General features: G+C 38.5%; 1 protein-coding gene across 12 annotated transcripts in view; it reads left to right on the top strand.

Annotated features, from left to right (window-relative positions):
• The window catches only part of TNIK (TRAF2 and NCK interacting kinase), a 261739-nt gene that overhangs the window by 199607 nt on the left and 35375 nt on the right, over positions 1–26757 (top strand). For 6 of the 12 annotated variants that reach the window (XM_075202119.1, XM_075202123.1, XM_075202118.1 and 3 more), the window contains 6 exons: positions 14844–15080; positions 16772–16878; positions 18759–18922; positions 19984–20078; positions 24476–24499; positions 26623–26697. In XM_075202119.1, the coding sequence (XP_075058220.1) occupies positions 14844–15080; positions 16772–16878; positions 18759–18922; positions 19984–20078; positions 24476–24499; positions 26623–26697 (702 nt within the window). The remainder of the gene's footprint in view (positions 1–14843; positions 15081–16771; positions 16879–18758; positions 18923–19983; positions 20079–24475; positions 24500–26622; positions 26698–26757) is intronic. The other 6 variants (XM_075202120.1, XM_075202126.1, XM_075202129.1 and 3 more) reach the window with 2 other exon arrangements.

The raw sequence follows: 26757 nt of genomic DNA, 5'->3' as shown, positions 1-26757 counted from the left end.
ACAAATCTTACGACGTACTGTAGTGACACGTTAAAGTCAAAAGGGAAATGCTGTTTTCCTGACACACAATACACACAGGTGAAATGGTATGAGAAATGTTGATACAAATGTAATCTATATATATATATATATATATATATATATATATATATATATATATATATATATGAATATGTTTAAAATAGGGGTTTGGGTTTGTCAGATCAATAAAAATCATAGATTTTAGAGAAAAATAGTTATTTACATGAGTCAATGTATCTTATTGGTGGTTGATTAAAGAATGAAAATAAAATATATCACTATAACATGTTAATAATGGTAATCGTAATAATGTAGCAAAATAGCAGTTTGAAGTTGGTAACAATAATAAAATAAGTATGGAGGTAGTTGAAAATTATATTATATATTTCATAAAATATCGTAACCAGTCAATATCTCTTGAGTACCATAAAGTGGTAATTACTGGTAACATACCTGGATTAGATGGAAAACGGTAAAATTTATACAGTGTTTGATTGATTGTAATAGGATCTGTGGTCTTAGTGAGTGTGTTTTGGGTAACGAGCTTTAGTTGTTAATTGCTTATCTGTATTAGACTTTCTGGTATCTGGGCAATACACCCCTGATTTGGTGGAAAATAAAGTAAACAATATACAGTCATGGCCAAAAGTTTTGAGAATGACACAAATATTATTTTTCACAAAATCTGCTGTCTCAGTTTTTATGATGGCAATTTGCATATACTGCAGAATGTCATGAAGAGTGATCAGATGAATTGCAATTAATTTCAAAGTCCCTCTTTGCTATGACAATGAACTTTATCTCAAAAACATTTCCACTGCATTTCTGCCCTGCCACAAAAGGGCCAGCTGACATCAGGTCAGTGATTCTCTCGTTAACACAGGTGAGAGTGTTGACAAGGACAAGGCTGGAGATCACTCTGTCATGCTGATTGAGTTAGAATAACAGACTGGAAGCTTTAAAAGGAGGATGGTGCTTGAAATCATTGTTTTTCCTCTGTTAACCATGGTTCCCTGCAAGGAAATATGTGCAGTAATCATTGCTTTGCACAAAAAGGGCTTCACAGGTAAGGATATTGCTGCTAGTTAGATTGCACCTAATGAGCCATTTATCGGATCATCAAGAACTTCAAGGAGAGAGGTTCAATAGTTGTGAAGAAGGCTTCAGGGCGCCCAAGAACGTCCAGCAAGTGCAAGGACCATCTCCTAAATTTGATTCAGCAGTGGGATCGGGGCACTACCAGTGCAGAACTTGCTCAGGAATAGCAGCAGGCAAGTGTGAGTGCAACCGCACGCACAGGGAGGCGAAGACTTTTGGTGGATGGTCTCCTCAGACCTTAATCCCATAGAGAACTTCTGGTCAATGCTCAATAGGCAGATGGGAAAACAAAAACCCACACATTTTGACAAACTCCAAGCACTGATTAGGCAAGAATGAGCGGCCATCAGTCAGTATGTGGCCCAGAACTTAATTGACAGCATGCCAAGGCGAGTTGCAGAGGTCTTCAAAAAGAAGGGTCAACTCTGCAAATATTAACTCTTTGCATAAACTTAATTGTCAATAAAAACCTTTGACACTTATGAAATGTTTGTAATTTTACTTCAGTATACCATAACAACATCTGACAAAAAGGTCTAAGAACACTGAAGCAGCAAACTTTGTGAAAACCAATACTTGTGTCATTCTCAAAACCTTTTGCCATGACTGTATATATAAAAATATGGAGGCCTACAAGTTTCAAAAAGAGGCACTGATTATTTAATATCAACTGATCCCAGTTTCCCTATGCACTTTGTCAGTACTAGATAGACTTCCTCAGGGATAATGTGTCCAAGCTTTAAACGTTCACATATCTCTAGACATAACGTTAGGCTAATGAAGTTTAACCAAAGCACCTAATTATGAAATGTAGTTAAAATCCTTTCCATAGCTACAAAAGAGTTCTGATTTTAAACTCTCTGTATACCTTCTGCTTGCAGAAGCATATAAAAGGAATTTTTAAGCAATTCATTTATGTAGTACTGCTTTATTGTGAAAACGTGTTAAACTCAAGGTTTGTGATAATTGATGGTGAAAGTATAAACCAACCCAAATTGTCTTTTCAGTGTAACTGTTCCTTAATTGTTGCAGGGGGCACTAGTGTGATCTTTGCCCAGGACCCATTAGTGTCAAACAGCCCTTTACATATATTCTCATTGCATATGTCTTGTTAGTCAGAACAACCACTAATTTGCATCATTAAATGCTACAAATGCTCTGTCTGTGAGTTCAATACTCCCAGTATGGTGATCGCATTCCCCAGGGTTCACAAATATTGATATCGGAGAGATATTGCTCTTTCCTGTCATATTACCCCTCCATGAGATGACCATACTCGTCCCATCAAGGCAGACACAGGCCTGAATTTTATTTGGTTATATCCTGCTCTTCCACCCACTATGTACTATTCACAGTCTTCATGCCGGTGTGATATAAGCTGATACTACTCTGTTATCACTGTGATCATCAGATCTTATGTCCTGTACCCCTATTGTCCTCTCTCCCCATCACCTCTGCCTGCCGCCCTAGCCTCGGTGATCATTGCTGAAATCTGACCCTAACAAGCATCTGAGAATTACATATTTTTCTTTTATTTTCATTTTAATTCTCTGAATATTGCTCATCTGTTTAACATCACTATTAGAAATGCAAATCAGAAGCGTTCTTTGGATTTTGAGACATGACTGGAAGTCAGCTGTTTTGTATTAAACAAAAACAGAAATGTCACCAGTAATAAGATCTTGTTTGTCATACTTGTATCCAATGCTTATAAAAGAGCAGCAAGTAAGGCAGAAATGATTCATGTGTTTAGTGGTGACAGGGCCATTGTGAGCTGCTGGGTGTTAAGTAATCACATAATTAAAATAAGACAAACCACCTACTCAACTGTAAGTATCTGCAAATGTCACAAAACAGCCATTCAAGAGACATGTAAATATCAAACAGGAAGTTCACTGTGCCCATGCCTGGGTGTCACGTCACACCCATACCAAATTGTATATATAGGATATTATTGCATTTACACAGGATTTTAGTGAGGTGTAAATAAATATATTGTACTTTTTTCCACCCCATAACCCATCTAACCATCATCTAATTACTGTATTGAGCTAGATTACTATATGTCCCAATTTCTGACACTATTGTATTATACAGAAATCTATATTTTAAAAACAATGTATATTTTGTAGAGCTGTCATTGTATAGAAAAAAGATCCAACAATATGCAACCTTCTTCCCGGCCAGGGGGTGTTCTATGTGAGCTGTAACTGTGCTGTGGCTGTAGAAAGGGCTGCAGCAGTTCTATGGGATTGTGGACTCTAATAATGAAAGCTGCCTTTTGTATACTATGCTCTACTTCACAAGCATGTAGTAGGTTAGATACTAGGTATGTGTAGCCCAAGGCTATATGTACAATGCTATTTAAAAGCAGCAGTTTTAAAGCTTATAAATGCATAAGGAGAGGCTTGGTATACCTTTTAAAGTATACTTTGAATACATTTACGCACAAGAGGTATTTGGTGGACATATACCACAAATAGATGTAAATGTTTATTTATCTGTTATTTGCAGATTACCTTTTAAAGCTGTCGTCTTGGTTAGCCAATGGGGAGTTACTATCATTCACCATTCTAAAATGTCTTCTGAGATTGTTGTAGGCGGGAAGACCAATAAGAAAGCTGCATGCTTTAATCTAGGGCTGTGAGATGAACGACTGAGCCCTGGGAATAAAGGCTGCATGGATTATCTCTCTGGACTCTGAGTGGAGTCCTAGGTAGGGTGATATTTTTTAACCCTACCTAAATGCAGCTTTAAATCGTGTTCGCCTTGGAATCCAGGAGACAGCAGATTATACACTTTATTTGAAATATAATATGGACAATGTAGTGGGAAGCGTTACTCCGCAATAAGTCTACCTTTTTCCTTGATAATTTTGTCATTTTTTTGGGCAATATTTAAAAAGCACCCTATGTATATTTTTTTGAACTGCACCAATATTCATGGGAGTGTAGCCTATGAAGTAGGTTAGTCCACCATTTAGATGGCGGGAGCAACTTAGCCCATTTATCTGCTACATGGCAGACCTGCAGGATAGGGTGTCTCTGAACCAAGCAGTAAGCATGTACCTCTATAGCTTCGTTTATCTGGCTGTATACTGATTTAGACATCGGTTTTAGCAGCTACTAGGAATTAAAGGTTTGTGTATATAAGTCAGGTGCCACAGGTAGTAGTATTATTTATTATCGTTTATTTATAAGGCGCCACAAGGTTGCCGCAGCGCCGTACACAATACAAACAATGGACAGTACAGGGAATAACAGTACAAAACAATAAACGAGTAGTACCAAGACTTCAGAGGCTCCAGGCATGGCAAATGTATGGAGGTTGGAGCAGAAGAGAAGGTAGCGAGACAGGAGGGAGGAGGTCCCTGCTCAAGTAGTAGTAAATCATTCTCTATCACCATCATTTTTAGGACTGCTAGAGCTATGATATTTCTACAGAACCGATGAAGACCATGTAGAGAATAGAAAAAGATTTCACTGGAAGAAGGAAATTAGTAGATGAAATTACATGAATAGCATATAATACCTAAAAGGGCAAACTGGGGACTAGCAATAAATATATTTTACAGCTTCTAATCATTTGGAGTGTGGGTTTATCCATTTCTGTGTGTGCGTGTATTTAGATTATGTAATATATATTGTACATGTTGATGTGTCTCAATTATATAAACATATAGGGAAATGATAGATGGCAGTTAACCACCTTTCTATCAAAATGATTTTGCAGCCAGTGTTTTAAATACTTCCTATTTCTCTAATTGTTCACACAACTGTTTTCCCCGACTTTGGTTTCCAATAAAAAAAAAAAAAATTCTTATCTACTTCCCCTAGAGGGTGATGAAAAGGATGCAAACAATACAAAGACTTGCTATGTCCACAATAGAGCACATCATGTATGCATCATCTTATCAGTGTGAATCCAGCTCCAGACGTAGTACGCTTCCATGTAAAACAATCACATCACTGTACAGTTGAAACAATTGCAACTTTGATCTGTAGATCTGAAGAAAGTAAATAAACACATTTTGTAAAGGAAAATGGAATTTCATGTTTGACTCAAGACATCAAAAGTTAAGATTTAAGTCAAAATGAAAGTGCCAAGTCTCATGAGTATAGGCCATTTATGGCAGCTTAGTTGGAAACTTATCTTTAGGGAGCACAGACTCTCAGTCTTGCTTTGTACGTCATACCTCTGATAAATCACATAATTTTTTATGTACGCAGTATTACACTAGCAGTTTTCCAGGTCTAATTATTTTTCTTTCAACTGCAGTAAAATAATATATAGCTTACTGCAATTTTGTAGCTAAGCGTTTTATTTTCAGTTATGTTTGTGAGCTTCGAAATTGCCGGCTCAAAACGCTGTTCTTATTTACCCAATGTAAAAGCTACAGGCCGTGTCTCGTTAGTCAGAAAATTCACTAATTTGCATCATTAACTGCTACAAATTTTGGCTAGATTTCTAATCTCTGAATTTTATATCAGTCGTCACACTAAAGATCTCTCCGTTGCAATTAGATCTGTAAAAATTGCAAAATTACTTTAATATGTTCCAAATATTATTGGAAACCACAATTGTGACTTAGCCCAATGACCAAAATTTTTGTGGAAAATGCAGCTCTTTTAAAATCAGTGGTATCATACAGAGTTGCCTGGCACACATACCTAAGGCTAGGTACACAGTACAACAAAATTCGAACTATTTTTTAGCAATTTTCCCAACAACCGGGGGGAAATAAAAAGTCCCGATCAGCATGCAGTGTACACACTATACCAGATTACCTTTTAGATCTCTGCTCTTCATCTGTCATAACCATCGGCTGAAAAGTAGCAGCGTCTCTCCATAGTGTCCTCTCCTGACACCCAGCTAACACATCCTAAGCATCAAATTCAGCATCAGGAAATGCGATGAACTGCCATCTGGTAGGGTCAGCATCTCGGACCTGGGGCAACCTGGGGATGGCTGGCAAAGAAGGGGTGGGGGGGGAGGGCTCAGTGGTCTCAATATGTACAATCACAGCAGCCCATATTTAAAATCCCAGATTGTGTAGGAGGCAGAAATGATGCTTCTCTACGACATGTCACTACGTTCATAAATCTAGCTGCCAGTAGCAACTTCTATGCTAGGCGCAGGAAACGTATGTCCCGCGGCAAGATAGTATACGGAGTTTATAGGCAAGGACCTGTTTGTGTCCCACTAATGCTGAAAGAGGAATTTGTCAGAAGACACAGAGCTAGAACATTCAATCCTACAGCAGTGTGCTAAACTGCTATGACAGTTTGTCAATAGAAAGCCCTGCTGTCAGCATACAGCACTCAATAAAGTGAATAAGACGATCTTATGGTGAGGGCACTCACACTAGTGCAAACTGTATGAATAAAATCTAAGTTTTATTTTATTCAAGAATGAAAATAGGAAAGGATTGTTTAGCTGTCATGCAATGTGATTGATGTATACACAGTGAGATTAGCGAATAATGCACTAATGCGACAAGGCAATATTCTCTCTCCTCCCTATAAGAAGCTGCAAGAAGATAGATATACAGTTTATCATAAACTTAGAGGTCCGAGAACGTAAATAAGAAAGGAATGTTTAGCTGTCATGCAGTGTGATTGATGTATACAGCAAGAGACTGCGCTGTAAGAACTGCAGGTGGCAGAAGTAGGGGGACACTGTCTGTGAATTTTTTGATGGGTTAAATATCTTCGTAGGGAGAGGAAACACACTACACTGTTTTTTGTATGAGTTCACATGTTAAACAAATCAATGAACCTGACATTCAATAAAATAATCACTATATCACTAGCTAGATTGATACAGGTATCTATGAATGAGTGTCTCTCATCATTACTACACAAATCACGTAATTACTAGAGGATTCATTGTTCATTATCAGCTCTGAAACAGACAGCTGTAAACTTGATTTACTAATGGCTTTGGAATGGATAGCTGAAATCTGCCTTATTTCCTAAGCATATGTGTATTTTATGTACTCAGAATGGATACATATCATAATTCCTTTGTTACATTTGCTCATTAATATGTGCTCACTGTAACTCTGCTCTTCACATTGAGTAATGATATATTGCAGTATATACACATTAGAGATGGTCACTGACCCCCGTGTTTTGGTTTTGGATTCGGTTTTGGATCTGGATTACCGTTGTGTTTTGGTTTTGGTTTTGGTTTTGCAAAACCGCCATTGCGTGTTTTGGTTTTGGTTTTGGTTTTGTTTGGTTTTGTTTTGCTATTTTGTTGGAAAATCAATGTTTTTGGGCCTAAAATAACCCAATTTAGTGCTCCAACTGTTTTAGAGATAAGTAATCTATTTGTTGAGGTAATAAATCATCCAAAAAAACAGTTTAATTCTTCGTTGGTAGGCCTTCATTTATTCTACACACAAAACAGATTGTCTTCCTCTCATCTATGCATATTGGCAATGCAGCCATCGTCTTTGGATGTATATTACACCCTACACTTATAGTTAAATATGTAAAGAAATGGAAAAAGGCAGTTTGCTTTCTGTCTCTATAGGCCCCCCTCCACTTGTTTAAAAAAACAAAAAATTCAACTGTTATAGACTGTACAATATTAATTGAAATGGACAAAGCTAGTTTGGTTTCTGCCTCTATAGGCCCCCCTCCACTTGTCAAAAATACAAAAAAATTCAGCCGTTATAGACTGTACAATATTAATTGACATGGAGAAAGCCAGTTTGGTTTCTGTCTCTCTAGGCCCCCCTCCACTTGTATAAAATACCAAAAAATTCCGCCATTATAGACTGTACAATATTAATTGACATGGAGAAAGCCAGATTGGTTTCTGTCTCTCTAGGCCCCCCTCCACTTGTATAAAATACTAATAAATTCAGCCGTTATATACTGTACAATATAAATTGAAATGGACAAAGGCAGTTTGGTATCTGTCTCCATCAGATCCTCTCTCCACTAGGAGTAAAATAGAAAACTATTCAGCCGTTATATAATCTAGAATATAAATAGAAATTGAGAAAGCCAATTTGGTATCTGTCTGCATCATAATCATCAACATCCTCATTAGCGCCCTCGTCGCCTACACAAATCTCCCCCTCATCCTCTTCTAATTCCAAAGTGGCATCCTCAATTTGGGTATCACCGGCTACACTCGGGCTATTAAGGCACACATCAGCAGAATGCTCACGATTAGACATCCCACTGTTGGATGGACTCTCCACAGGGATTGTTGTCATTTGTGAATCAGAGCAAATATTCTCCTGTAATGCCTCACTGTTATCTTGCAGCTCGGCTTTGACGCGTAACAGTAGTTGTGCACCAATTGTAGGCTGGGTAACTTTTTGGGATGTGCCACTAATAGCCAAAGGTGAAGGCCTCATTCTCTCTTTGCCACTGCGTGTGTAGAATGGCATGCTTGCAATTTTTTTTTTATCGTCGCTTAACTTTTGCTCAGTTACACTTCTTTTTCGCTTCAATACAGTAAATTTTTTTTTGGTTTTTGTTTTTTGCACTAATTTGAAAACACTCTGTTGTTTGACATCGCCTTGGCCAGATGACGTACTGGGAACACTAACATCAGGACTGGTGACAGAACCTGGTTGCTCATTCAGATCATATGTGGACTGCTTTGAATCCATTCTGAGCGCAAACCACTGGGGAGTGCTAAAAATTATTTAGTAGATACTGCTGACAGTTATGACTTTTGACAGACAGAAATATTAATGCACAATTAGGGAGGACACCCCAAAAGCACTGAGGAGTGCTAAAAATTATTTAGTAGATACTGCTGACAGATATGACTTTTGACAGCCAGAAATATTAATGCACAATTAGGGAGGACACCCCAAAAGCACTGAGGTGTGCTAAAAATTATTTAGTAGATACTGCTGACAGAAATGACTTTTGACAGCCAGAAATATTAATGCACAATTAGGGAGGACACCCCAAAAGCACTGAGGAGTGCTAAAAATTATTTGGTAGATACTGCTGACAGATATGACTTTTGACAGCCAGAAATATTAATGCACAATTAGGGAGGACACCCCAAAAGCACTGAGGAGTGCTAAAAATTATTTAGTAGATACTGCTGACAGATATGACTTCTGACAGCCAGAAATATTAATGCACAATTAGGGAGGACACCCCAAAAGCACTGAGGAGTGCTAAAAATTATTTAGTAGATACTGCTGACAGATATGACTTTTGACAGCCAGAAATATTAATGCACAATTAGGGAGGACACCCCAAAAGCACTGAGGAGTGCTAAAAATTATTTAGTAGATACTGCTGACAGATATGACTTTTGACAGCCAGAAATATTAATGCACAATTAGGGAGGACACCCCAAAAGCACTGAGGATTGCTAAAAATTATTTAGTAGATACTGCTGACAGATATGACTTTTGACAGCCAGAAATATTTATGCACAATTATGGGGGACACCCCAAAAGCGCTAGGGAGTGCCAAATATGAAGAAAAAATAATAAACCTCTATCCTGCTATCTGCACTAGCGATTTTGGTTAGAGCAATTGCAAGAACAATATTGTATACTCTGTCCCTGCTCTAATTAGCCTATGACTACACCCTGCTCTCTCCCTCTGTCAAATGGCGATGGATTGCTGTGGAGGCGTGTATTTATAAAGTTTAAGTATCGCGAGAACCGAGCCCCGAGATCCGACGACGTCACAATGACGTTCGGCCTCGATTTGGATTCGGAATGGGCGGGAGAGTACCGAGCTGCTCAGCTCGGTACTCGGATACCCAAAGTTCGGGTGGGTTCGGTTCTCGAAGAACCGGACCCGCCCATCTCTAATACACATACTTGTCCCTCTACACAGGGCCGGATTAAGACAATGTAGGCCCCTGGGCTAAGAGTACTGTGAGGCCCCCAGTAATTTGTAAAGCCCCCCCCCCCCCCTCCCCCCAGTCATGATCTCCAATGTATCACTGCCACTTTTCTTTTCCCCTCGATATATAGAAAAACACTTACCTGGCCCACTCCTTTACAGGCTCCGGGCGTCACCTCTTTTTTCTTCTTGCCCTGCGGTCAGTGCAGGACTGGTGGGCAGCGTGCTGCTTAGTGAGGAGGTATTGTGAGATCACCAGCATTATTAAGTAAAGATCTTTTTTAGGGTCCCCCAGTTGCCCGAGAACCCTGGGCTATAGCCCAGAAAGCCCATTACATTAATCCGGCGCTGCCTCTACATAGTTTCATACACATCTATTGCTAGTTCTACAAAATTATTAATAGTTCTGCAGGGCACCACTGAGAGTGGCCACTATGGGACAGCTCCCATAAGGAGAGCGTGCAGGGTTTGGTTGGCTTTCCTCGGGATCCAGTGAACTTGGAAGGATGTTATCCCGGAGCCCAACAGAACATGGTGGTGATCTTGGATCATGCTGTTTCTCCTTCTTGTGTTTAAACTCTGGAGCCTTGTAACAAAGTGACAGCACAGAGCTGTGTGTTATTCCCCAGCTGCATTGTGCAGTGGGCGATCACAATATGTGAACATCTTTTATAATGCTGACAAATATGTAGCAACTTGTAAAGTTTGAGTACAGTTCCTGGCTGTCTATACTGTGAAGATTCAGTGTTGCTCTGTTGTAAGAGCAGGGAATGTATTATGCTAGGATCTCTTTCCGTGTAGTGATGAAAATCAGCAGGGAGAAAATTCAGCTCAGTCTGTGGAAGATGATATCACCCTTTGAAACCCGCAACCACAGGGATACCGGGAGATGTGGGGAAGTTGAGCTCCTCCAATCTAGTGACAGGAGATGTAAAACACCCTAAATTGTTGTTGCAATTCTGCAGAGTGCATACACACTGCAGAAATGGAACAACATTGTTTCATCGGTGAACAAAATTTTCAGATCAGTTTGAGAATCTCGATAAATGATTTTATGTGCTCTGGAACGATATTCAATCATATAAATAAATAATGATGAGGATGTTCCAGGGTACACACTACTGTGATATCGGGTCAATCAAATGATAAATGACTCATTGGCCCGATATTGGTATTGTGCATTGTGTACTCAGCCTTAGTTAAGCTATAATGGTGGTAACACATCTTTGAAGTGAACGGGGGACACTTCCGCCCTGTCACAGATATTATACCCAGAAATCATTGCATGAAGAGCCTTCAAAACGTGTCCCCTTTTCAAATCGTTTCAACAGGTCACGAGAGGAGAAGATTAGCACTATGGACACACGCTAGCACACGTGTTAGTATTCAAAGCATTTGTCACCTCCATAAAATAAAGTTAACAGAAAATTGTTGCTGCAAATAGCTGATGCCAGTCACCATCAACATTTATTTATATAGCGCCACCAATTCTGCAGCGCTGTACAGAATATATTTGTCCCTGCCCCATGGGAGCTTACAGTCTAAGTTCCCTAACCCATGCAAACAGACTAGTGTTAATTTTAACAGCAACCATTTAACCTCCCAGTATGTTTTTGGAGCGTGGGAAGAAACCGGAGCACCCGGAGGAAACCTATGCAAACACAGGGGAAAACATACAAACTCCACACAGATAAGGCCTTGGTCAGGAATTAAACTCATGATCCCAGTGCTGTGATGCAGAAGTGCTAACCACTTACCCGCTGTGCTGCCTAAAAATAATTATTCAAAAAAAATTGCAGCTGAAAAATCAACTGTATACCGCTACCCTTATTATATTAATAACATTTCATTTGATCCATTTGTTTGTTAAAGACCAGCTGGAGAATTTTTCACAGCTTGAAAAAATAAAATAAGTTTACAACTTAATGCACTTTTCAGTTTTATGGTAGTTTATTCCACCTCCTCTCTGTTTATGTGTATTTTCTGTATAACCTTTTGTAAATCATTATTTGACAGGACTCCTACAAGTCAAGAAAAAATACATTTTAAGAATATTGTACAGTTCCAAAGATGTACATACCCTCGCAACCTAACATTCACTAGATAATATAGTAACACTGGGCTACAAGACTGCCTTATTCTATGTCAGGGGTGTCCAACCTTTTAGCTTCCCTGGGCCACATTGGAAGACGACGAGTTGGTTTGGGCCGCACATAAGATACACTAACAATAACGATAGCTGATCATCCAAAAAACCATAGAAAACATAGTTAACATATATATATATATATATATATATATGAGAAAAAAGTGATATATATATATATATCTATATATATATATCACTTTTTTTCAAATCCCCCTATACTTACCTTTTAATCGCCCTGTTCAAAAAATCCTCTCTAGTTGTTATACTATAATCACTTTTTGTATTGTTTCGATGCAATATCAATAAAGTGCATTTAAGCCAGGCATTGTATATCAGGGTGCCCTGACCAGGCCTGCGGTACCTGACATATACATCACTGTGACCCCAAATTGTGACCTGTTTTGCTAATTACACCACTATGTTAGTTAAGGGATAACAACTTATAATGGGCCAAAGAGAATAATATATAATGCCCCATTAGTATTACAAGTAGAAGTATGTAGCAGGGAGATAAGGTCCATGATGCTCCAGGACCAGGTGACTTTTATTCACTGGTCAGCGTCCCTTGAAATAATAAAAAAAAATCTCCCTTAACTTACCTTTTAATCGGCTTGTTCTCCTGTCCTCTTCTCTTTTTTTCTCCAATTCTGTGCTGCTGATTGTTCTTCTCGCGCGGGTGACTCCTCTGTGCTGCGCTCCGCAATGGATGTTGGGCGTGATGACATCACGCCCGACATTCACTGCGAGCACCACACGGAGGAGGAGACAAGGGAGGGATCCGGAGTACCAGCTGACGTGACCACGTGACCGCAAGGTAAGTATTTTCTTTTCTTTTTTTTGCAGAATTTTTTTTTTCCATTAACAGTGCTGCCCCCTTGCCACAACCAAAACTCCTTCTGGGCCACATTTACAGGCATGCTGGGCCACATTTACAGGCATGCTGGGCTGCATGCGGCCCGCGGGCCGCTTGTTGGACAACCCTGTTCTATGTCATTAATGTATTACAATATATTAAATAGCTGGATAATGCAGTGATAAGTCAGGGAAGGTTAATGTAAATAACCATGTAAACTATATACTTTATCAATAAGTCTTTCAACATACCATGAGATAAATACTGTTTTATTCTGCTACATAGCTCCAGACATATGTCAGTATTTAACTGTAATGTGATTAACAGGATCGGCACTTACTGTGGAAGATATACATCCTTGTATTTGCAGGGAGTGTATTGTGTATATTCCCTAGTGAGAAAATGTGTATTGTTGTACAAGTTTCCTCAATATTTGGTATTGCATTATGAGGCCAGTTCTCAGGCTTACTTCCCTTCTATGTAGGACTTTAAGAAATTTATACATACATATTCATTCCTGCTTATATGTCAATCATCTTTTGCTTAAACTTAGAAATATAGAATTTGACGGCAGATAAGAACCTCTTGGCCCATCTAGTCTACCCATTGTTTTATTAACCTATGGTAACCTCAAACCCTATTTGATCTTTTATTCTTTATAAGGATATTCTAATGTCTGTCACAAGCATGTTAAACTGCTCTACTGTATTAGCCTCTACCACCTCTGATGGGAGGATTTTCCACTTATCCACTACTCTTAACACAGTTGAAATGCATTTACCCGGTAAACTGATAATTTTAACAAACATTTGGCATTCACTGTCCTGCTCAATTCTCTAGAGGATACAGCTAATGGTTTATATTATGATCTTTTCAATTGAAATACATAGTTAAGTGGGTCAGTCAGTAATATCTGAGGGTTACTGGATCACTCATTGATGGTCTTCCTCATACTGAGGTTTCCTTCCTTACTGTAGGTTCATTGAGCATTCATTTGAATTGCTGTCATGGAAAAAAAAAAGCATCTTTGATTGTTTAAATAACAAAACAAAACAGCCAGATTTGCTCCAAACATGGATTTCTCTTAAATGCTCACCAATCAAATACACCAATCTTCTTAGGGTTTCTGTCTTCTTTTTTTATGCACCATATTATAACTATCATTTATAATTTCATCGATCATCTTTTTTTCAAGTTTTGTTTGTGTAATAAAAATCTTCCAATAAAAAACACATGATTCAAGAATAATAATAATTAATTTCATCTATAAGGCTTCTGCTAAACTATTATGGTTCTTCTGATATACTTTAAATGGTTTTTCATGTAACACCTGGTATCCACCCTCCTCCTTATCCCGAACACACATCTTAATATACTATGTAATAGGAATGTAACATTAATATACTATGTAATATTCACTTTCTTAAGCAATTGTATAATCGTAACCATTGTAAAGAAAATAATCCGTATGCCATATGCATTCTAAATAGAGAAATAGAAATCATTTCTAAAGGAAATTTGTGTACAGTACATTTAGCTTTGGTATATTTTTTCATATTTAAGATAAAAGAGCATATGTGATTTTAAAATGTCAATAAATATTTGTAGATACTTTTTTTTTGTGCCTGTAAATGAGAAACATTAACTAATGAAATGACTTGTATTTCACAGCAAACTAGCCTGTTTGTCCATGGGCTCCGTACAAAACTGCTCTCTTGAAAGCATGTACCCAATGCAGAGTGTATCATAGCTGTATTGTATCCATTGGCAATTTATATAAACCTCTTTGTCTCATTATACGTTTTATCTTTTCACTTTGGTACTGAAAGGGCTGCTCCTTGAAGCGACAGTAACATTATTTCCATGATCTCTTTAGCAACTTCCACTTTTGGTGTCCGTGAAAACCCCAGGACCATCCTTGTCAGCATCTCAGTCATTACATGAGCAGTCTGCCAAGGGCATGTCTGCATTCCAGGAAGAAAGGATTTCTCACCGACCAGAGATGCCAAGGCAAAATTCTGACCCAACTTCTGAGAATCCTCCTCTCCCTCCACGTATTGAAAAGTTTGATCGAAGTTCTTGGTTACGCCAGGAGGAAGATCTTCCACCAAAGGTCAAGAGCCTAAACTTTAATGTTAATCTGCCTACAGTCAACTAGATAGCTATGTATGCTCTTATAGCAACAACCCAGTTTATTTATGAGAATGATATATTTTCCTGGTAAAGATGGATAATTTGAGATGCTAGCTCTTCTGCTCCCACGCTGAGGACAGCGACATTAGTTGTGTCACTGATGTGTTTCCTAGATAAGCACCTACAGGCCATCCGTTTAGTGCTTCAAACATTTGCTGCATAATCATATAATTATTTCATACACTCAGCCAATCCATACATTTGGAGTGATTTTCTCACACCAAGATATAGCTGCAAGTAATCTATGTAACTTACGTTTTCTTATCATAATTACTTCTATAGAGATGCAGTTGTTGCTCTTAGTGAATGCCAACACTATCCAGGCTAAACGGTGCCCATAGTGAGAGATATTGAATGTGCTACATATTACATCACACTCAGATAACACTGACATTAATGACAATATGGATGTAAAGTGTTATAAAAATAAATATACTTTATTTTCAAGATCCTGGATAGTTATCATAGCAATGTCCTACCTTGCCTATCAATCTCCATAGACTGTATTGTTTTCCCTTCGCCTTTATGTGCGTCATGTCGCTGATCCCTACCTCCTTAACATACATCACAGATCCCTCTCCTCTTCACTCATGTCACCAATACAAACCTGACTCACTATTATCAATCCCAACCTCCTTTACCATTGATTCCTTCCTACTTCACCAATATGATGTCATAAATGTCACTAATCCCAACCTTACCCCCCAAACTCCCTTCACCAATTTCTTCATTTCCTACCTCATTTAAAAGTTTACCATTTTGTACATCCTTCATCTTTGTCAGCAACATCTTTAATGTCAACAATCCTTTATTTGTGGCGACAATCCCTGACACCTTCACTAATGTCAGCTATCCATGCTTCTTGTCAATCATTCATCTACCACAATCATTTTCTTTTATTGACATCTGCTCCATTGCTATGTCTGTCGTATATCGAAAAGATGCCACTTTCTCTGGAAACCACATCTGAAATCCTCATGACCTGATTTTTGGATTATTGTAACCTCCTTCATCTCACCAGTCTTCCTCTACAGTCCATCATCAACTCCGCTTATAGGATTTTCTCTCTTCCCCAGAACCTACTCATTCTCTACTTTTGACTCTTGTATATTCCTATGATTTACTGCAAAGGACTTCTGCACTTTCTTCTATCTAATGTCTTATTTTCCTACATGTCCCTGGGCACATTCTTCATTCTCTTTGTAGCTGCATCTTTTCTTCAGCATTCATTACCATTACCAACTCACATGCCACAAAGCTTCCTCCTTGTATCCTAACATCTGGGATTCTGTCCTTCTACCACTTCAGCTAAATCCACCTCTATCTAATGTAAAGTGCAAGTTGAAATATTCCTTTTTAAATTGTTAGCCCTTATCTAACCTCTGCTTGTGCCAATATCTGGTATTTTAGCAACCGTATCATAATCCTCACTTTTTCTGACTTTGTGATGACCATTTTATGATTTCCTTGCAGTGTATCAGCATGTCCACTCCTTTAACGTATAAGTTCTGTTTTTACAAAATAAAGAGATTTACCATCTCTAGTTACTGAAAAGTTATATTTCACACAAGAGAATAACATGATCACTGGCTGAACTAATTCTAATTTCAGGTGCCTCAAAGGACCACTTCCATCTCTCCTGCACTAGCACGCAAGAACTGCCCTGGAAATGGCAGCAATTTGGGAAGTAGACTGAGCACACAGCCTATCAGAGCGAGGTAAATGGCCTATTCTGACCGTGGATCATGGATCCAGCTCACTAGACTTTAAACTAACCATATTATTAGAACAGATAGTTCCTCAAAAAAACAATAAATGAATGAAGAGCTCCATCCATATATTCAAACAGGCAGTGTGTTGTTGATGCCTCTCCCCTAGTTCATGTCATGCATGACACTTATATGTACTGGGATGCCAACTGGGAAGGTAAAATAGTACACATTCACAAAAACCCGGTGTGCCTGGAGCTAGGCAAGAACAGGCTCTTCCTCAAAAACATCCAAAAGAATGAATCAATTAACAAAGGCTGCACACAGGTATAGGTTTGTGATTCACCTTATGGGGATGATTGAAGAACGAATACCTGTGTGCAGCATTGAACATTGTTTTCAAACAAACTGGGGAGGGGTATTGACAACTGCTCAGTAAGGGGAGTGGTAGCCTACAATAACACAGCATAAGCAGCATGGAGACTTGGGACCTGGTGCAGTGATTCAGAAAGTGCTCACCAATATCTGAAAGCTGCTTTGCCAGGCACACCCAGTTCATATGCTGTTGATCTCCATTGGGGGGGATCAGGTTACATCTTAAAAATATGCAATAGGTACATTGGGTGTTTTTTGGACAACTGACCCCCAAATGGGTGTAAAATAGTCTTGAAGGACAGTTGTACAGATAAATCCACGAGTATTTCAAGGTCTCACAAGCGGTTGTGAAACATTCTGTGCCCTGTAGCTGTATGTGGATTTCATCAGAGGAAACAACAAAAGACAATGTGTTAAAAATAAGTGATGGCTTCAAAGTGACTTAAAAGGGAAGTCCACAACATCTTAATTTTTCTATGTTCCAAATAGTCCAAGTCATTTTAACACTGTTTCCTAACGTTGTGGAGACATTTTGATGCTGTAACACAGCCAGTGGTCACCAACTTACTTTCTGACAGTACGTTTAGCTGGTTCCTTGAGCTTCCTGCTGTTCTGTGGAGCTGTCTCCAATAGGAGATAGACATCACACTCTATGATCCCACTTAGTCTTTGGCTTCATACGCACTAGCGGTTTTTGTTTTTTTAAACTTGAAATGTGTTTCAAACACAGATTATATAGTTTTTAATTGCATTGAAATGTGACAATAGAACAAGTAGCGGTTGAAAAAAAACTATCACAATACAAGTAAAAATGCAAATGGCTATGGACTTATTTGGAACTATGACTTTGAATTATGTATTTAACAACATGTAAAACTAAACAGTCTGCGAAAGCACGACAGGGCTTCGAGATGTGTGAGAGCACTGCAATCACTTTGTTCCTTCTAAAAAGGTGTTCTCACCAGTAGGCATCAAAGTATATACTAGAACGTATTATATTGTCACATACTATGACCTAATTTTTTTTGTATGTGGACATCCACTCTAAAGGACATGATTCCTAACTAGCAAGATCAGTGTTTTCTGTACTAGAAAAAAATATTGTTATTGCATTGTTACTGGAGCACATTTAATGATAATTATGTGTGACAAGGTAAAATGTGCATGAGGGAAAGCACAGCCTGATGAGGAATCCTTTATGCTCTACGTCAGGATTTGGCTGCAATTCTCCATCTGTTGAACTACTTCCCTCCAGCTGCTACTATTACTGACAATAGTAGGTAAATAAAACATAGAATTTGACAAATAAAGACCATTTGGCCCATGTAGTCTGATCATTTTTGTAACCTATGGTAACCATGGAAACATAGAATTTGACAACAGGTAGGAACCGCTTGGCCCATCTAGTTGAGTAATAGTAGTAGATTCTCAAAAGTTTTATAACCAGATGTTACCAAGACCTAGTGTAGGTTTTGGATGTATTTACTATTATTATTTTTTGTCATGTTGCATAGTAACCCAGATCTGAGGAGAACTGAGACTGTCATTGAAAACCCCATTCAAAGAACTAGTAGTGGCAGCTCTTCCAGCTCCAGCACACCGAGTTCACAACCCAGCTCACAAGGGGGATCCCAGCCTGGTTCTCAAGCAGGTTCCAGTGAACGAAACAGAGTTCGAGGTAAGGATGATTTCAGATTCTCCTGCATGGCTGGGAAAACGATGGCATACACCCACAGGAACATAAACCACGGGCTCTGCTAGCAGTAGGGCTGCATTGTCACAGCACTGAATAATAATGGTGCCTTGCACTCTTACACCCACGGGCAGCTCTCGGAAAAGATTGTGTGCGTGGGAGCATCGCCCTGACTTCTTTTCTTTCAGCTTCATTAGTGTGCAAGTAGAGCTTCATATTGTGCTAAGGTGAATTAGGTTAATAAAACATTTTTCCTTTACAAAGAGTCATGTATATATTATGTTTGGCATTTCAATCCTATATCCAGCTGAGCTCTTGTCTTAGAACAGTGATTCACAATGGGATCTCTGCAAGTACACAATGTACCATGTCTATTGCTACATCCCTGCCTTGCGTACACTGTCCCAGTCACAGGATTTGCATATACTCAGGAAAAAGTTAAACTCACTTTTTGCAGGATATGTGACGTGGGAAAAATGATCAGTCCTTTTCATAGATCCTAGTGTCGCAAGTTGTCATAGTTTGTATCACCAAGTATCAGATATATTAAGCGGATTGAGCTAGAAAATATACGAGCAGTACAGTTAGCAGTGTACTGTAGCGTAATATCTGTATGTGTGAGCATTATAGCAGATGTGCATTGCGTTTACTTTGCGGCTTCAAGTCAGATGCTGGGATTATCTTTTATGAGTGTTGAGCGTGAAACCCATAAGACCCCGTCCATTATACATAAGACAGTTTTGCATAATAGATACACACATTTTTTTTAAAGCAACTTGGACAACAACATAACCCCCCCCACACACAGACCCTCTGACATTTCCCGGGTGATCGTGTTTCTCTGAACAGCATTGTTAATACTTAGGCTTAATACTGAAAGTTTTAGAGGGAAGGGAGAGTTATTTTTATTTTATATATTTCTTCAGCAACCACAGCCATGGCTGCATATCTCATTGTTCTACTAATTTTGAAAAATATTGGATTCTGCAAAATGTTTTGTTCCCCATTAAATGTTAATAAATTAGATGTAATCTAATGTGTTATAGCAGGTAATAATAAACCTGAAGGATCCCCATTGATGCCACATGATGGACCTAATGTAAAAGCCGAAGACAACATGACTCGACCAAGTCGACCAGCTGTAAGTTTAGTACTAAATATTATTTATTAAACTTATTAAACATTGATTGTTGTACGGTGTCATAATGCTTGTCAGCCACAAGGTGTGCTGTTGGGCCGCACACAATCTGCAAATTCTTCAAATGTTATGGGCAGAGGTTTGTGTTTATAAAGTGCTGCTTTCTGTGTAACCCCTCCCAGGTTATAGGTAGCATTTTTCCTGATAACAACACATCTATCAGTCCTAAAGCTTCAGATTTATTTAAACATTACATTGTTGTCTCCAATGATTTCCCATATTTAAAATGTATTTTGTTGTAATATATTCTGCATATTAGCACAAATTCAGGAAAATATATTTCTTTTTAGAAATGTGTTTATATTTTAAAGGGTAATTCCACCCAAAATTAAGCATTTAGGTTATAGTGAGGTTGCTATGGTAAGAGAACATACAAAGTTTTACTTCCCTTCGGTCTGACATTACGCTAACCGGTGCGAAAACTCGTGAATTTGCTCCCTAAGTGCTCCCTATGTTACTGCCTCATTTACACAAAAGATTTCACCTATCTTTCTAATCAATATAAACACAAGAGGATTTCACAGACACAACAACCAAAACGTGATATATATAACAAATAAGTTAGCACTTTCTTAGATTATCACAACTTGAGTCCGTAATATTCATCAATAAATGTAATGTTCTGTCCATACTCTTCTTTATAATCGCTCCAAGTAGTATTTTTCAAATTCGTCCATAAAAAATTGCCACATGCAACCAAAAAGGTGAAACATGCAATCCCCTCAACATGTGTGAAGCAATAGGTATCTACACCCTCAATCACCTTTGCACTTACAGATGTATAAAAAGGATGGTGTTCCAGAATCCTCCAATACAATGCTCCAATAGTGAGGTTCTATTTTCAAGATGAGTGAAATTGTACCGATTGCACTCACATTGGAGTTAATTCTTTGACACCTTTAATTATACACTCCACTTTATTGGATCGATCTTCAGATAACTCCTCCTTATGTTCTTTTTACAAATCCTTTCTTTGCACACTCGTCCACAGCAGGAGAAAGGAACAAATCTTGCATAGTATATTATATTTTTAATATGTTTAATAAAAACACTTTTATAACTGCTTAACACTACAGTATTCATAGAAAACAATCCCCAATGGGTAAATGCAAGTCTCACCCAACGAAAAAACCAGAACAGCCTCCAACAGTACTTGATGTATTTCTCGGGGACTTGTAGCTGGCCATAGATGCGCACCACCGTGGGCTAAGGGTCCAGCGGCCTGGTTCTGCAATCCTCTCTCCTACTAATGCAAACTTTTTCAAGCACCAGTTTTGCTGCTGTCGTTGCTCCATAAAGGGATAAGACCACTGTCTCTTGAATCAGAAGTAGGAGAGAGGAATACAGTATTGGACTGTTGGAGCCTAGAGGAACCTGCCATATTGGGGTAATGCTGGACCTAGGATGAGTAAAACTTAGTTTTCTTTTATTCTGGTGAACTCCACCAAAATCTTTTGTTTTGGGTAGAATTCATCATTAAATGATAGTCCTTGAGAATTCAAAAGTTGCAAAACCCGATAGCAAAAGGTAGGGAAATGGAATAAAATCGAATTAGTAGAAGTTCCTCTATAATTATCTTTGATATGTGAGTTCATTTTAGTAAAATAAACCCCACTTACTGTGTATTTCTTTACAATATTCATAGTCAAATAGTGTTCTGTGTATTTAAAGATACCTGCAGCAGTTTAATACTTAATAAGGCATTACCGCTTCATACACCACAAATTACAGTTTTTGCTAATCTGTGTGTTGAGCTGTATTCTTAGACAGGCTTTGTCTTTTTAAAGGACATTAAACTGATGATAGGTTTGTGAGTTATGCAACATAAAATCTCCCTGATACTTTGCATTACTATGTACTGCCTTGGCGGCTGTGTATTGTAAGCACAGGTTAGAAAAGCCTCTTTTGTATGGTTACAATTGTTAAACACTTATTAATGAGATTAATGCATGCAGCAGGAGGGGCTATAACACTTATTGGTGTAGCTGTATTTTTATACATGCTGTAAGCTGGCAGCATGGGAAGAGCTGCGGGTTATTAGATGTATTTTTAGATTTAGAAATTCTGACGAAATGTTGCCTCTTGCATGATTTAAATATGAATTTCAAGACGGTTCCAAAGTCGTCAAAATAAAACGTACAGAATTTTGACTAAAACATAGTTTGGTGTACATTTTTATTTGTTTATTATTATTATTATTATTATTATTATTATTATTATTATTCAAAATGTACTGTTGAAGGTCCTAAAATATTTAAATATAATTTAATACTACTACATTGTAGTACGTGTTATGAGTGACCTTGGAATAGTGTGATGTTTTAGCACTGTATGCAGAGACATGCAACCCGCAACTATCCTATGACTATGCCAGTGGTTTCCAAACTGTGCACCGTGACTCCCTGGGGTGCCACAACCAGGGCCGGTGGTAAGCTTGGTGGAGGACTACTTAGGAATGCCATAATTTTTTCAAGGCACCCCGAAGCCAAAATAATTACCAAGGGTGCTTGAACTGAGAAAGTTTGGGATCCACTGGACTATGCAATGTTTTACTTGGTGTTATAGCATCTCGTTACATCCTATTCTATGTGTTTCTTGTGTTGGCTTCACACACTGCAGTATCCGTATAAGGCAATTGACCCAACGCTGCAGAGTGTGCGGCCAGTTAGCGTCCATGATGTGATAATAGGAAGTCTGTTAGATTTGTATCCGGCATGTTTGTGGATGTGGTTGGTTGGAAGATGACAGCTTGCACCCTTCGTGTGGTCTTCCAACCGCATTAACAGGCCCCAGTGATGCCGTAAGTGATTCAGTACTTGCAAAGTCTTAACTAGAAATGTTAGTTTCTGGTGCAAGAAAGAAGCTTACACCCACTTGTCCTAAACTTTAGCCAAATTAAGCTAAAATATAAATTTACCTGCGCCTTCCCCCTTTAGCTTTGCAACCTGGGCCTTTGTCCCTTTCGCACAGCCTTAGTTAGAGCCCTGGTCCTAATAGGCTGAACAGCAGGATCTTATCCAGTTTGGTCACATATTTGTGGAGAAATAGTAATATGACAGGATCGGCTCGTATACAGCAAGCTTTACTGATGAGCAGCCCACCCTGGTATAGTGAAAAGGCTGCATTGCTGTATTTACAGATTGAGATACCATAGGTGATCATTAATAAATATATCCTACATTTAGTAGTTCTCCACTTCTTATATTCATAACCTATTACTCGGCTCTTACATGGGGCAGCCCCTCCAGCCAAGTCAACGCAAAATAGTGTAAAAAAAAAAAAAAAAAGAAGGAAAGTTACCATAAAGCAATTTTATTCCTGCGTTCTGAATTACACTGCACTAGGTCTGTGCCTCCATCATATAGCACTATAATACATGACCTTTTAACAGTATGTGATGCAAAAATTATACTATGTCCCTTCATCTCTCTAGTGTTTTGGAATGTGGCCATTGCTGCCATAAAAACCACTGGCTGTATAATCGGGTTCTAATGCAGACGTGTGCCTATTGTCATGCATTGCCTATTAGAGCAGATATGATCTATGACCCTATATTTTACAGTATGAGACTTTGTAGGGCTATGATGCAAAAATAATATAGCTATAATACAGACTATTAACCACCGCACATAACCTGACAGTACTAACTTAAACCACCTCCTGTGATACATCGGTACATGATCATGTAGTATTGCGACACTTGATCCTATACTACTATAATACAATTTTATATTTAGCACTGCGCTCTTGATACTATAATATTTGACGCTGTAGTATTATATGAACCTATGGACATTATTCAGCTGTCCAATAAGAAGCTGTGAAGTATAGTGTTACACATTGCTTACAATGCAGAAAGGATTATGGCTCTAAGGTACACTGTATAGTGCCTGTGCTTCATTAGAATATTGTAAGATATATAGATTGCATCATTATTATCCCTAGTATGTAGAGTACTCCTGACTTATTACTGTGTTCATAAAATATAAGAAGGTAAGATATAACAAGCATTGTGTAACCATGTGTTTGTTTACATTTAACTGAAAGTCACCGAAAAATACCTAAAACTGTGCTTGTTGTAAGTGTGTAGTGTGAGGTCCGAGTCGGTCTGTGATGTGACCATGTACATTCTGTCTATATAATGGTGGCTCGGCTACATGTGCTTCGTGTCCTGTGTACTCTCTGCAGTCTTTTCAAAGCTCCTCGCTGTGTATTTATCTGTTTAGAGAGCTTGACAAGCACCAAACTAACACTTTGTATTTTTAACCTGCTTCCTTCCCTGTGGCTTGCCCTTGACCTGCTCTGCTTTCTCCGATGCTGACTACCCCTCCCCTGCTCAGAGCTATAAGAAAGCAATAGATGAGGTTAGTGATACTATTTTCTAGTCTGCAATGTACCATCTTCACATAGGGGCTGAATGTGATATCAGCAGTGTTTCCATAACAAACTCACTGACTTGCATTTCACTTGAACAGAGCCACGTGCTGTTGTCCAACTCAAGTTTATTCAGTAGCAAAAAGTACTGATTCCATTATCCGGTATGTCGAAGCCTAATGTGACAGATAATTAGTTGGGACATCCCAAAAATTATACTTTAGCCATTTCCTCATCTTTGTCATGTCAATAAGTGATTATTTTATACTAAGATGAAGAAACTGGTTTATCAGTATCAACAGCCAACATCTCTACCTCCTCTGCTTTTTTGTTGTTCAGTGAGATTTACATGGCATTGGATGCTGTTCAGTGACCCATCTAGTATTGGCTTCTGTCTTACGTCCATCCAGTAAGCTTTGGTTGTGTGCTGTTCTCTGTTGACTCTCTCCGTGTCTGTGGCTGTCAAAACCAGACACTGGCAGTGCAGAGTGCCGCTGCTGTTTTAGTTCAACTATTATGGTTGTGGTATCCCCCAAAGTCGACAAATACTTCTTGGATTGTTAAATGACACTCGCCAGTACAGTGCAAGCTCTGGTCAAGCATGTAGAAATGGGACTGTTTCAATCTTCCATCAACTGTTTACTGGGCTCTATATTTTGTACACTACTCTAATTCAATAATTATGTGTACTGTACAATTGTAAATAGATATAAAGAAAAGTGTGTAGCCAAAAACTAACCTGTTTGGGGTTTATGAGTGAGAAAGGTGACAACCCTAGACACAGTATTACAGTAAAGCTGGGTACATATCTATGCAATTATTGTGCAGATCACACAATTCACAACCGTTTAGTCAGATATTGCAAGAGTGTGTACGCTCCCATGATCCTGTTTTATCATACCAAAAGGCATCATTTGATTTGGTTTTCTAAACTTCCTAAAATTCACAATTAACGATGGACCGATGTCAGGTAAATGTGGAAGTGTGTCCAACACTTCTGCTGATAGTTCCTCTGCATATCTATAGAGTGTGTAGGGAGTCACCATCTTTTCAGCAGATAATTGAGAGATGAAGATCACAGATCTCATGGTAAATTGTGCAGGTGTGTATGCATGAATCAGTGTGCTCATCGAGACTTTTAATTGGTAGTGAAATCGTTACAGCACTTGCATCTGAAGTACGATTACGTAGGTGTGTACCCAGCTTTAATACTACGCAATACATTATAAGCAAGTGAGTGATTATCATGTATCAGGGAAAGGCTGACCACTGCTGACCCTTGGTTTAAGCACAAGTAGACCATGCTACAAAAGATCAACTCCACCTGCTTATATAAACAGGTGATTATGGAAAGAAATATGGAGATAACAGTCCAAGCACTGAGAACATTTATTGGAATAGGTTAGTGACACATTACTAACAGAAACACAACTACATATGTTTTTGTATGGAGTGATTGTGCACCGATTTCAACACTTAAGGAAGCTCCACTTTTATTTTTTATCTGTGAAAACGACAGCTGGCCATAAGACAGTTGCCCTCCTGCCTCAGTTGCCAGCCCTTCTGTACTGAGAGCACTGGCAAATTCAATCCAAGTCCATTTCACTTGTATTGTTTTGCTTTTGCTATTTAAATGACTCCATTGTTTTTCTAAGTATGCAGTATTTAACTAGTTCTAACATTGGGATACCTGTAACAATCCAGGCATATGGCTTTTTTTTTATAAGACATTTAATTAATTGTACAAAGAATTTGCTTGTAAATGGCTGCACTAATAACCCCTATACGGTGTGTTGACGTCTAGCACTCACATAAACAGCTTGCATGTCCATTATTTGTGATTGGATCATTGCATGCCTGAGGAGATATCTGATTTTTGATTGGCTGTGTCATGGTGTCCACCACATACAGAAGATGTGACTTGGCTCATTGCATCCATGCCCAGGCTGCTGCTCATGCTAATAGGTGGAATTTTATTTGTACGCGGTAGATGTGAATTGTAAAACACATCTCCTTCCAATATATATTTAGTAATGGGTTACAAGAAACTTGGGACACAACATTAATGAATCCCAAGTTTCATGCTCTCCTGATATCCGATACTTTTCTACAGGCTGTTATCTCACAGGCAATGCCCGCGGATGATGGAAAGATCATGCCGCGGAGAATGAAAACTAAAAACAAAACGGTAAGAAATTCTCTTTCTTGCCTTTTATGAGAGGTTATTTCACATTAATAATTAGCACTG

This window comes from Mixophyes fleayi, chromosome 3 (assembly GCF_038048845.1).
Source record: "Mixophyes fleayi isolate aMixFle1 chromosome 3, aMixFle1.hap1, whole genome shotgun sequence".
NCBI lineage: Eukaryota > Metazoa > Chordata > Amphibia > Anura > Limnodynastidae > Mixophyes > Mixophyes fleayi.
The sequence above is the reverse complement of the archived record's forward strand: the minus strand, read 5'-3'. Positions and strand labels throughout refer to the sequence as shown.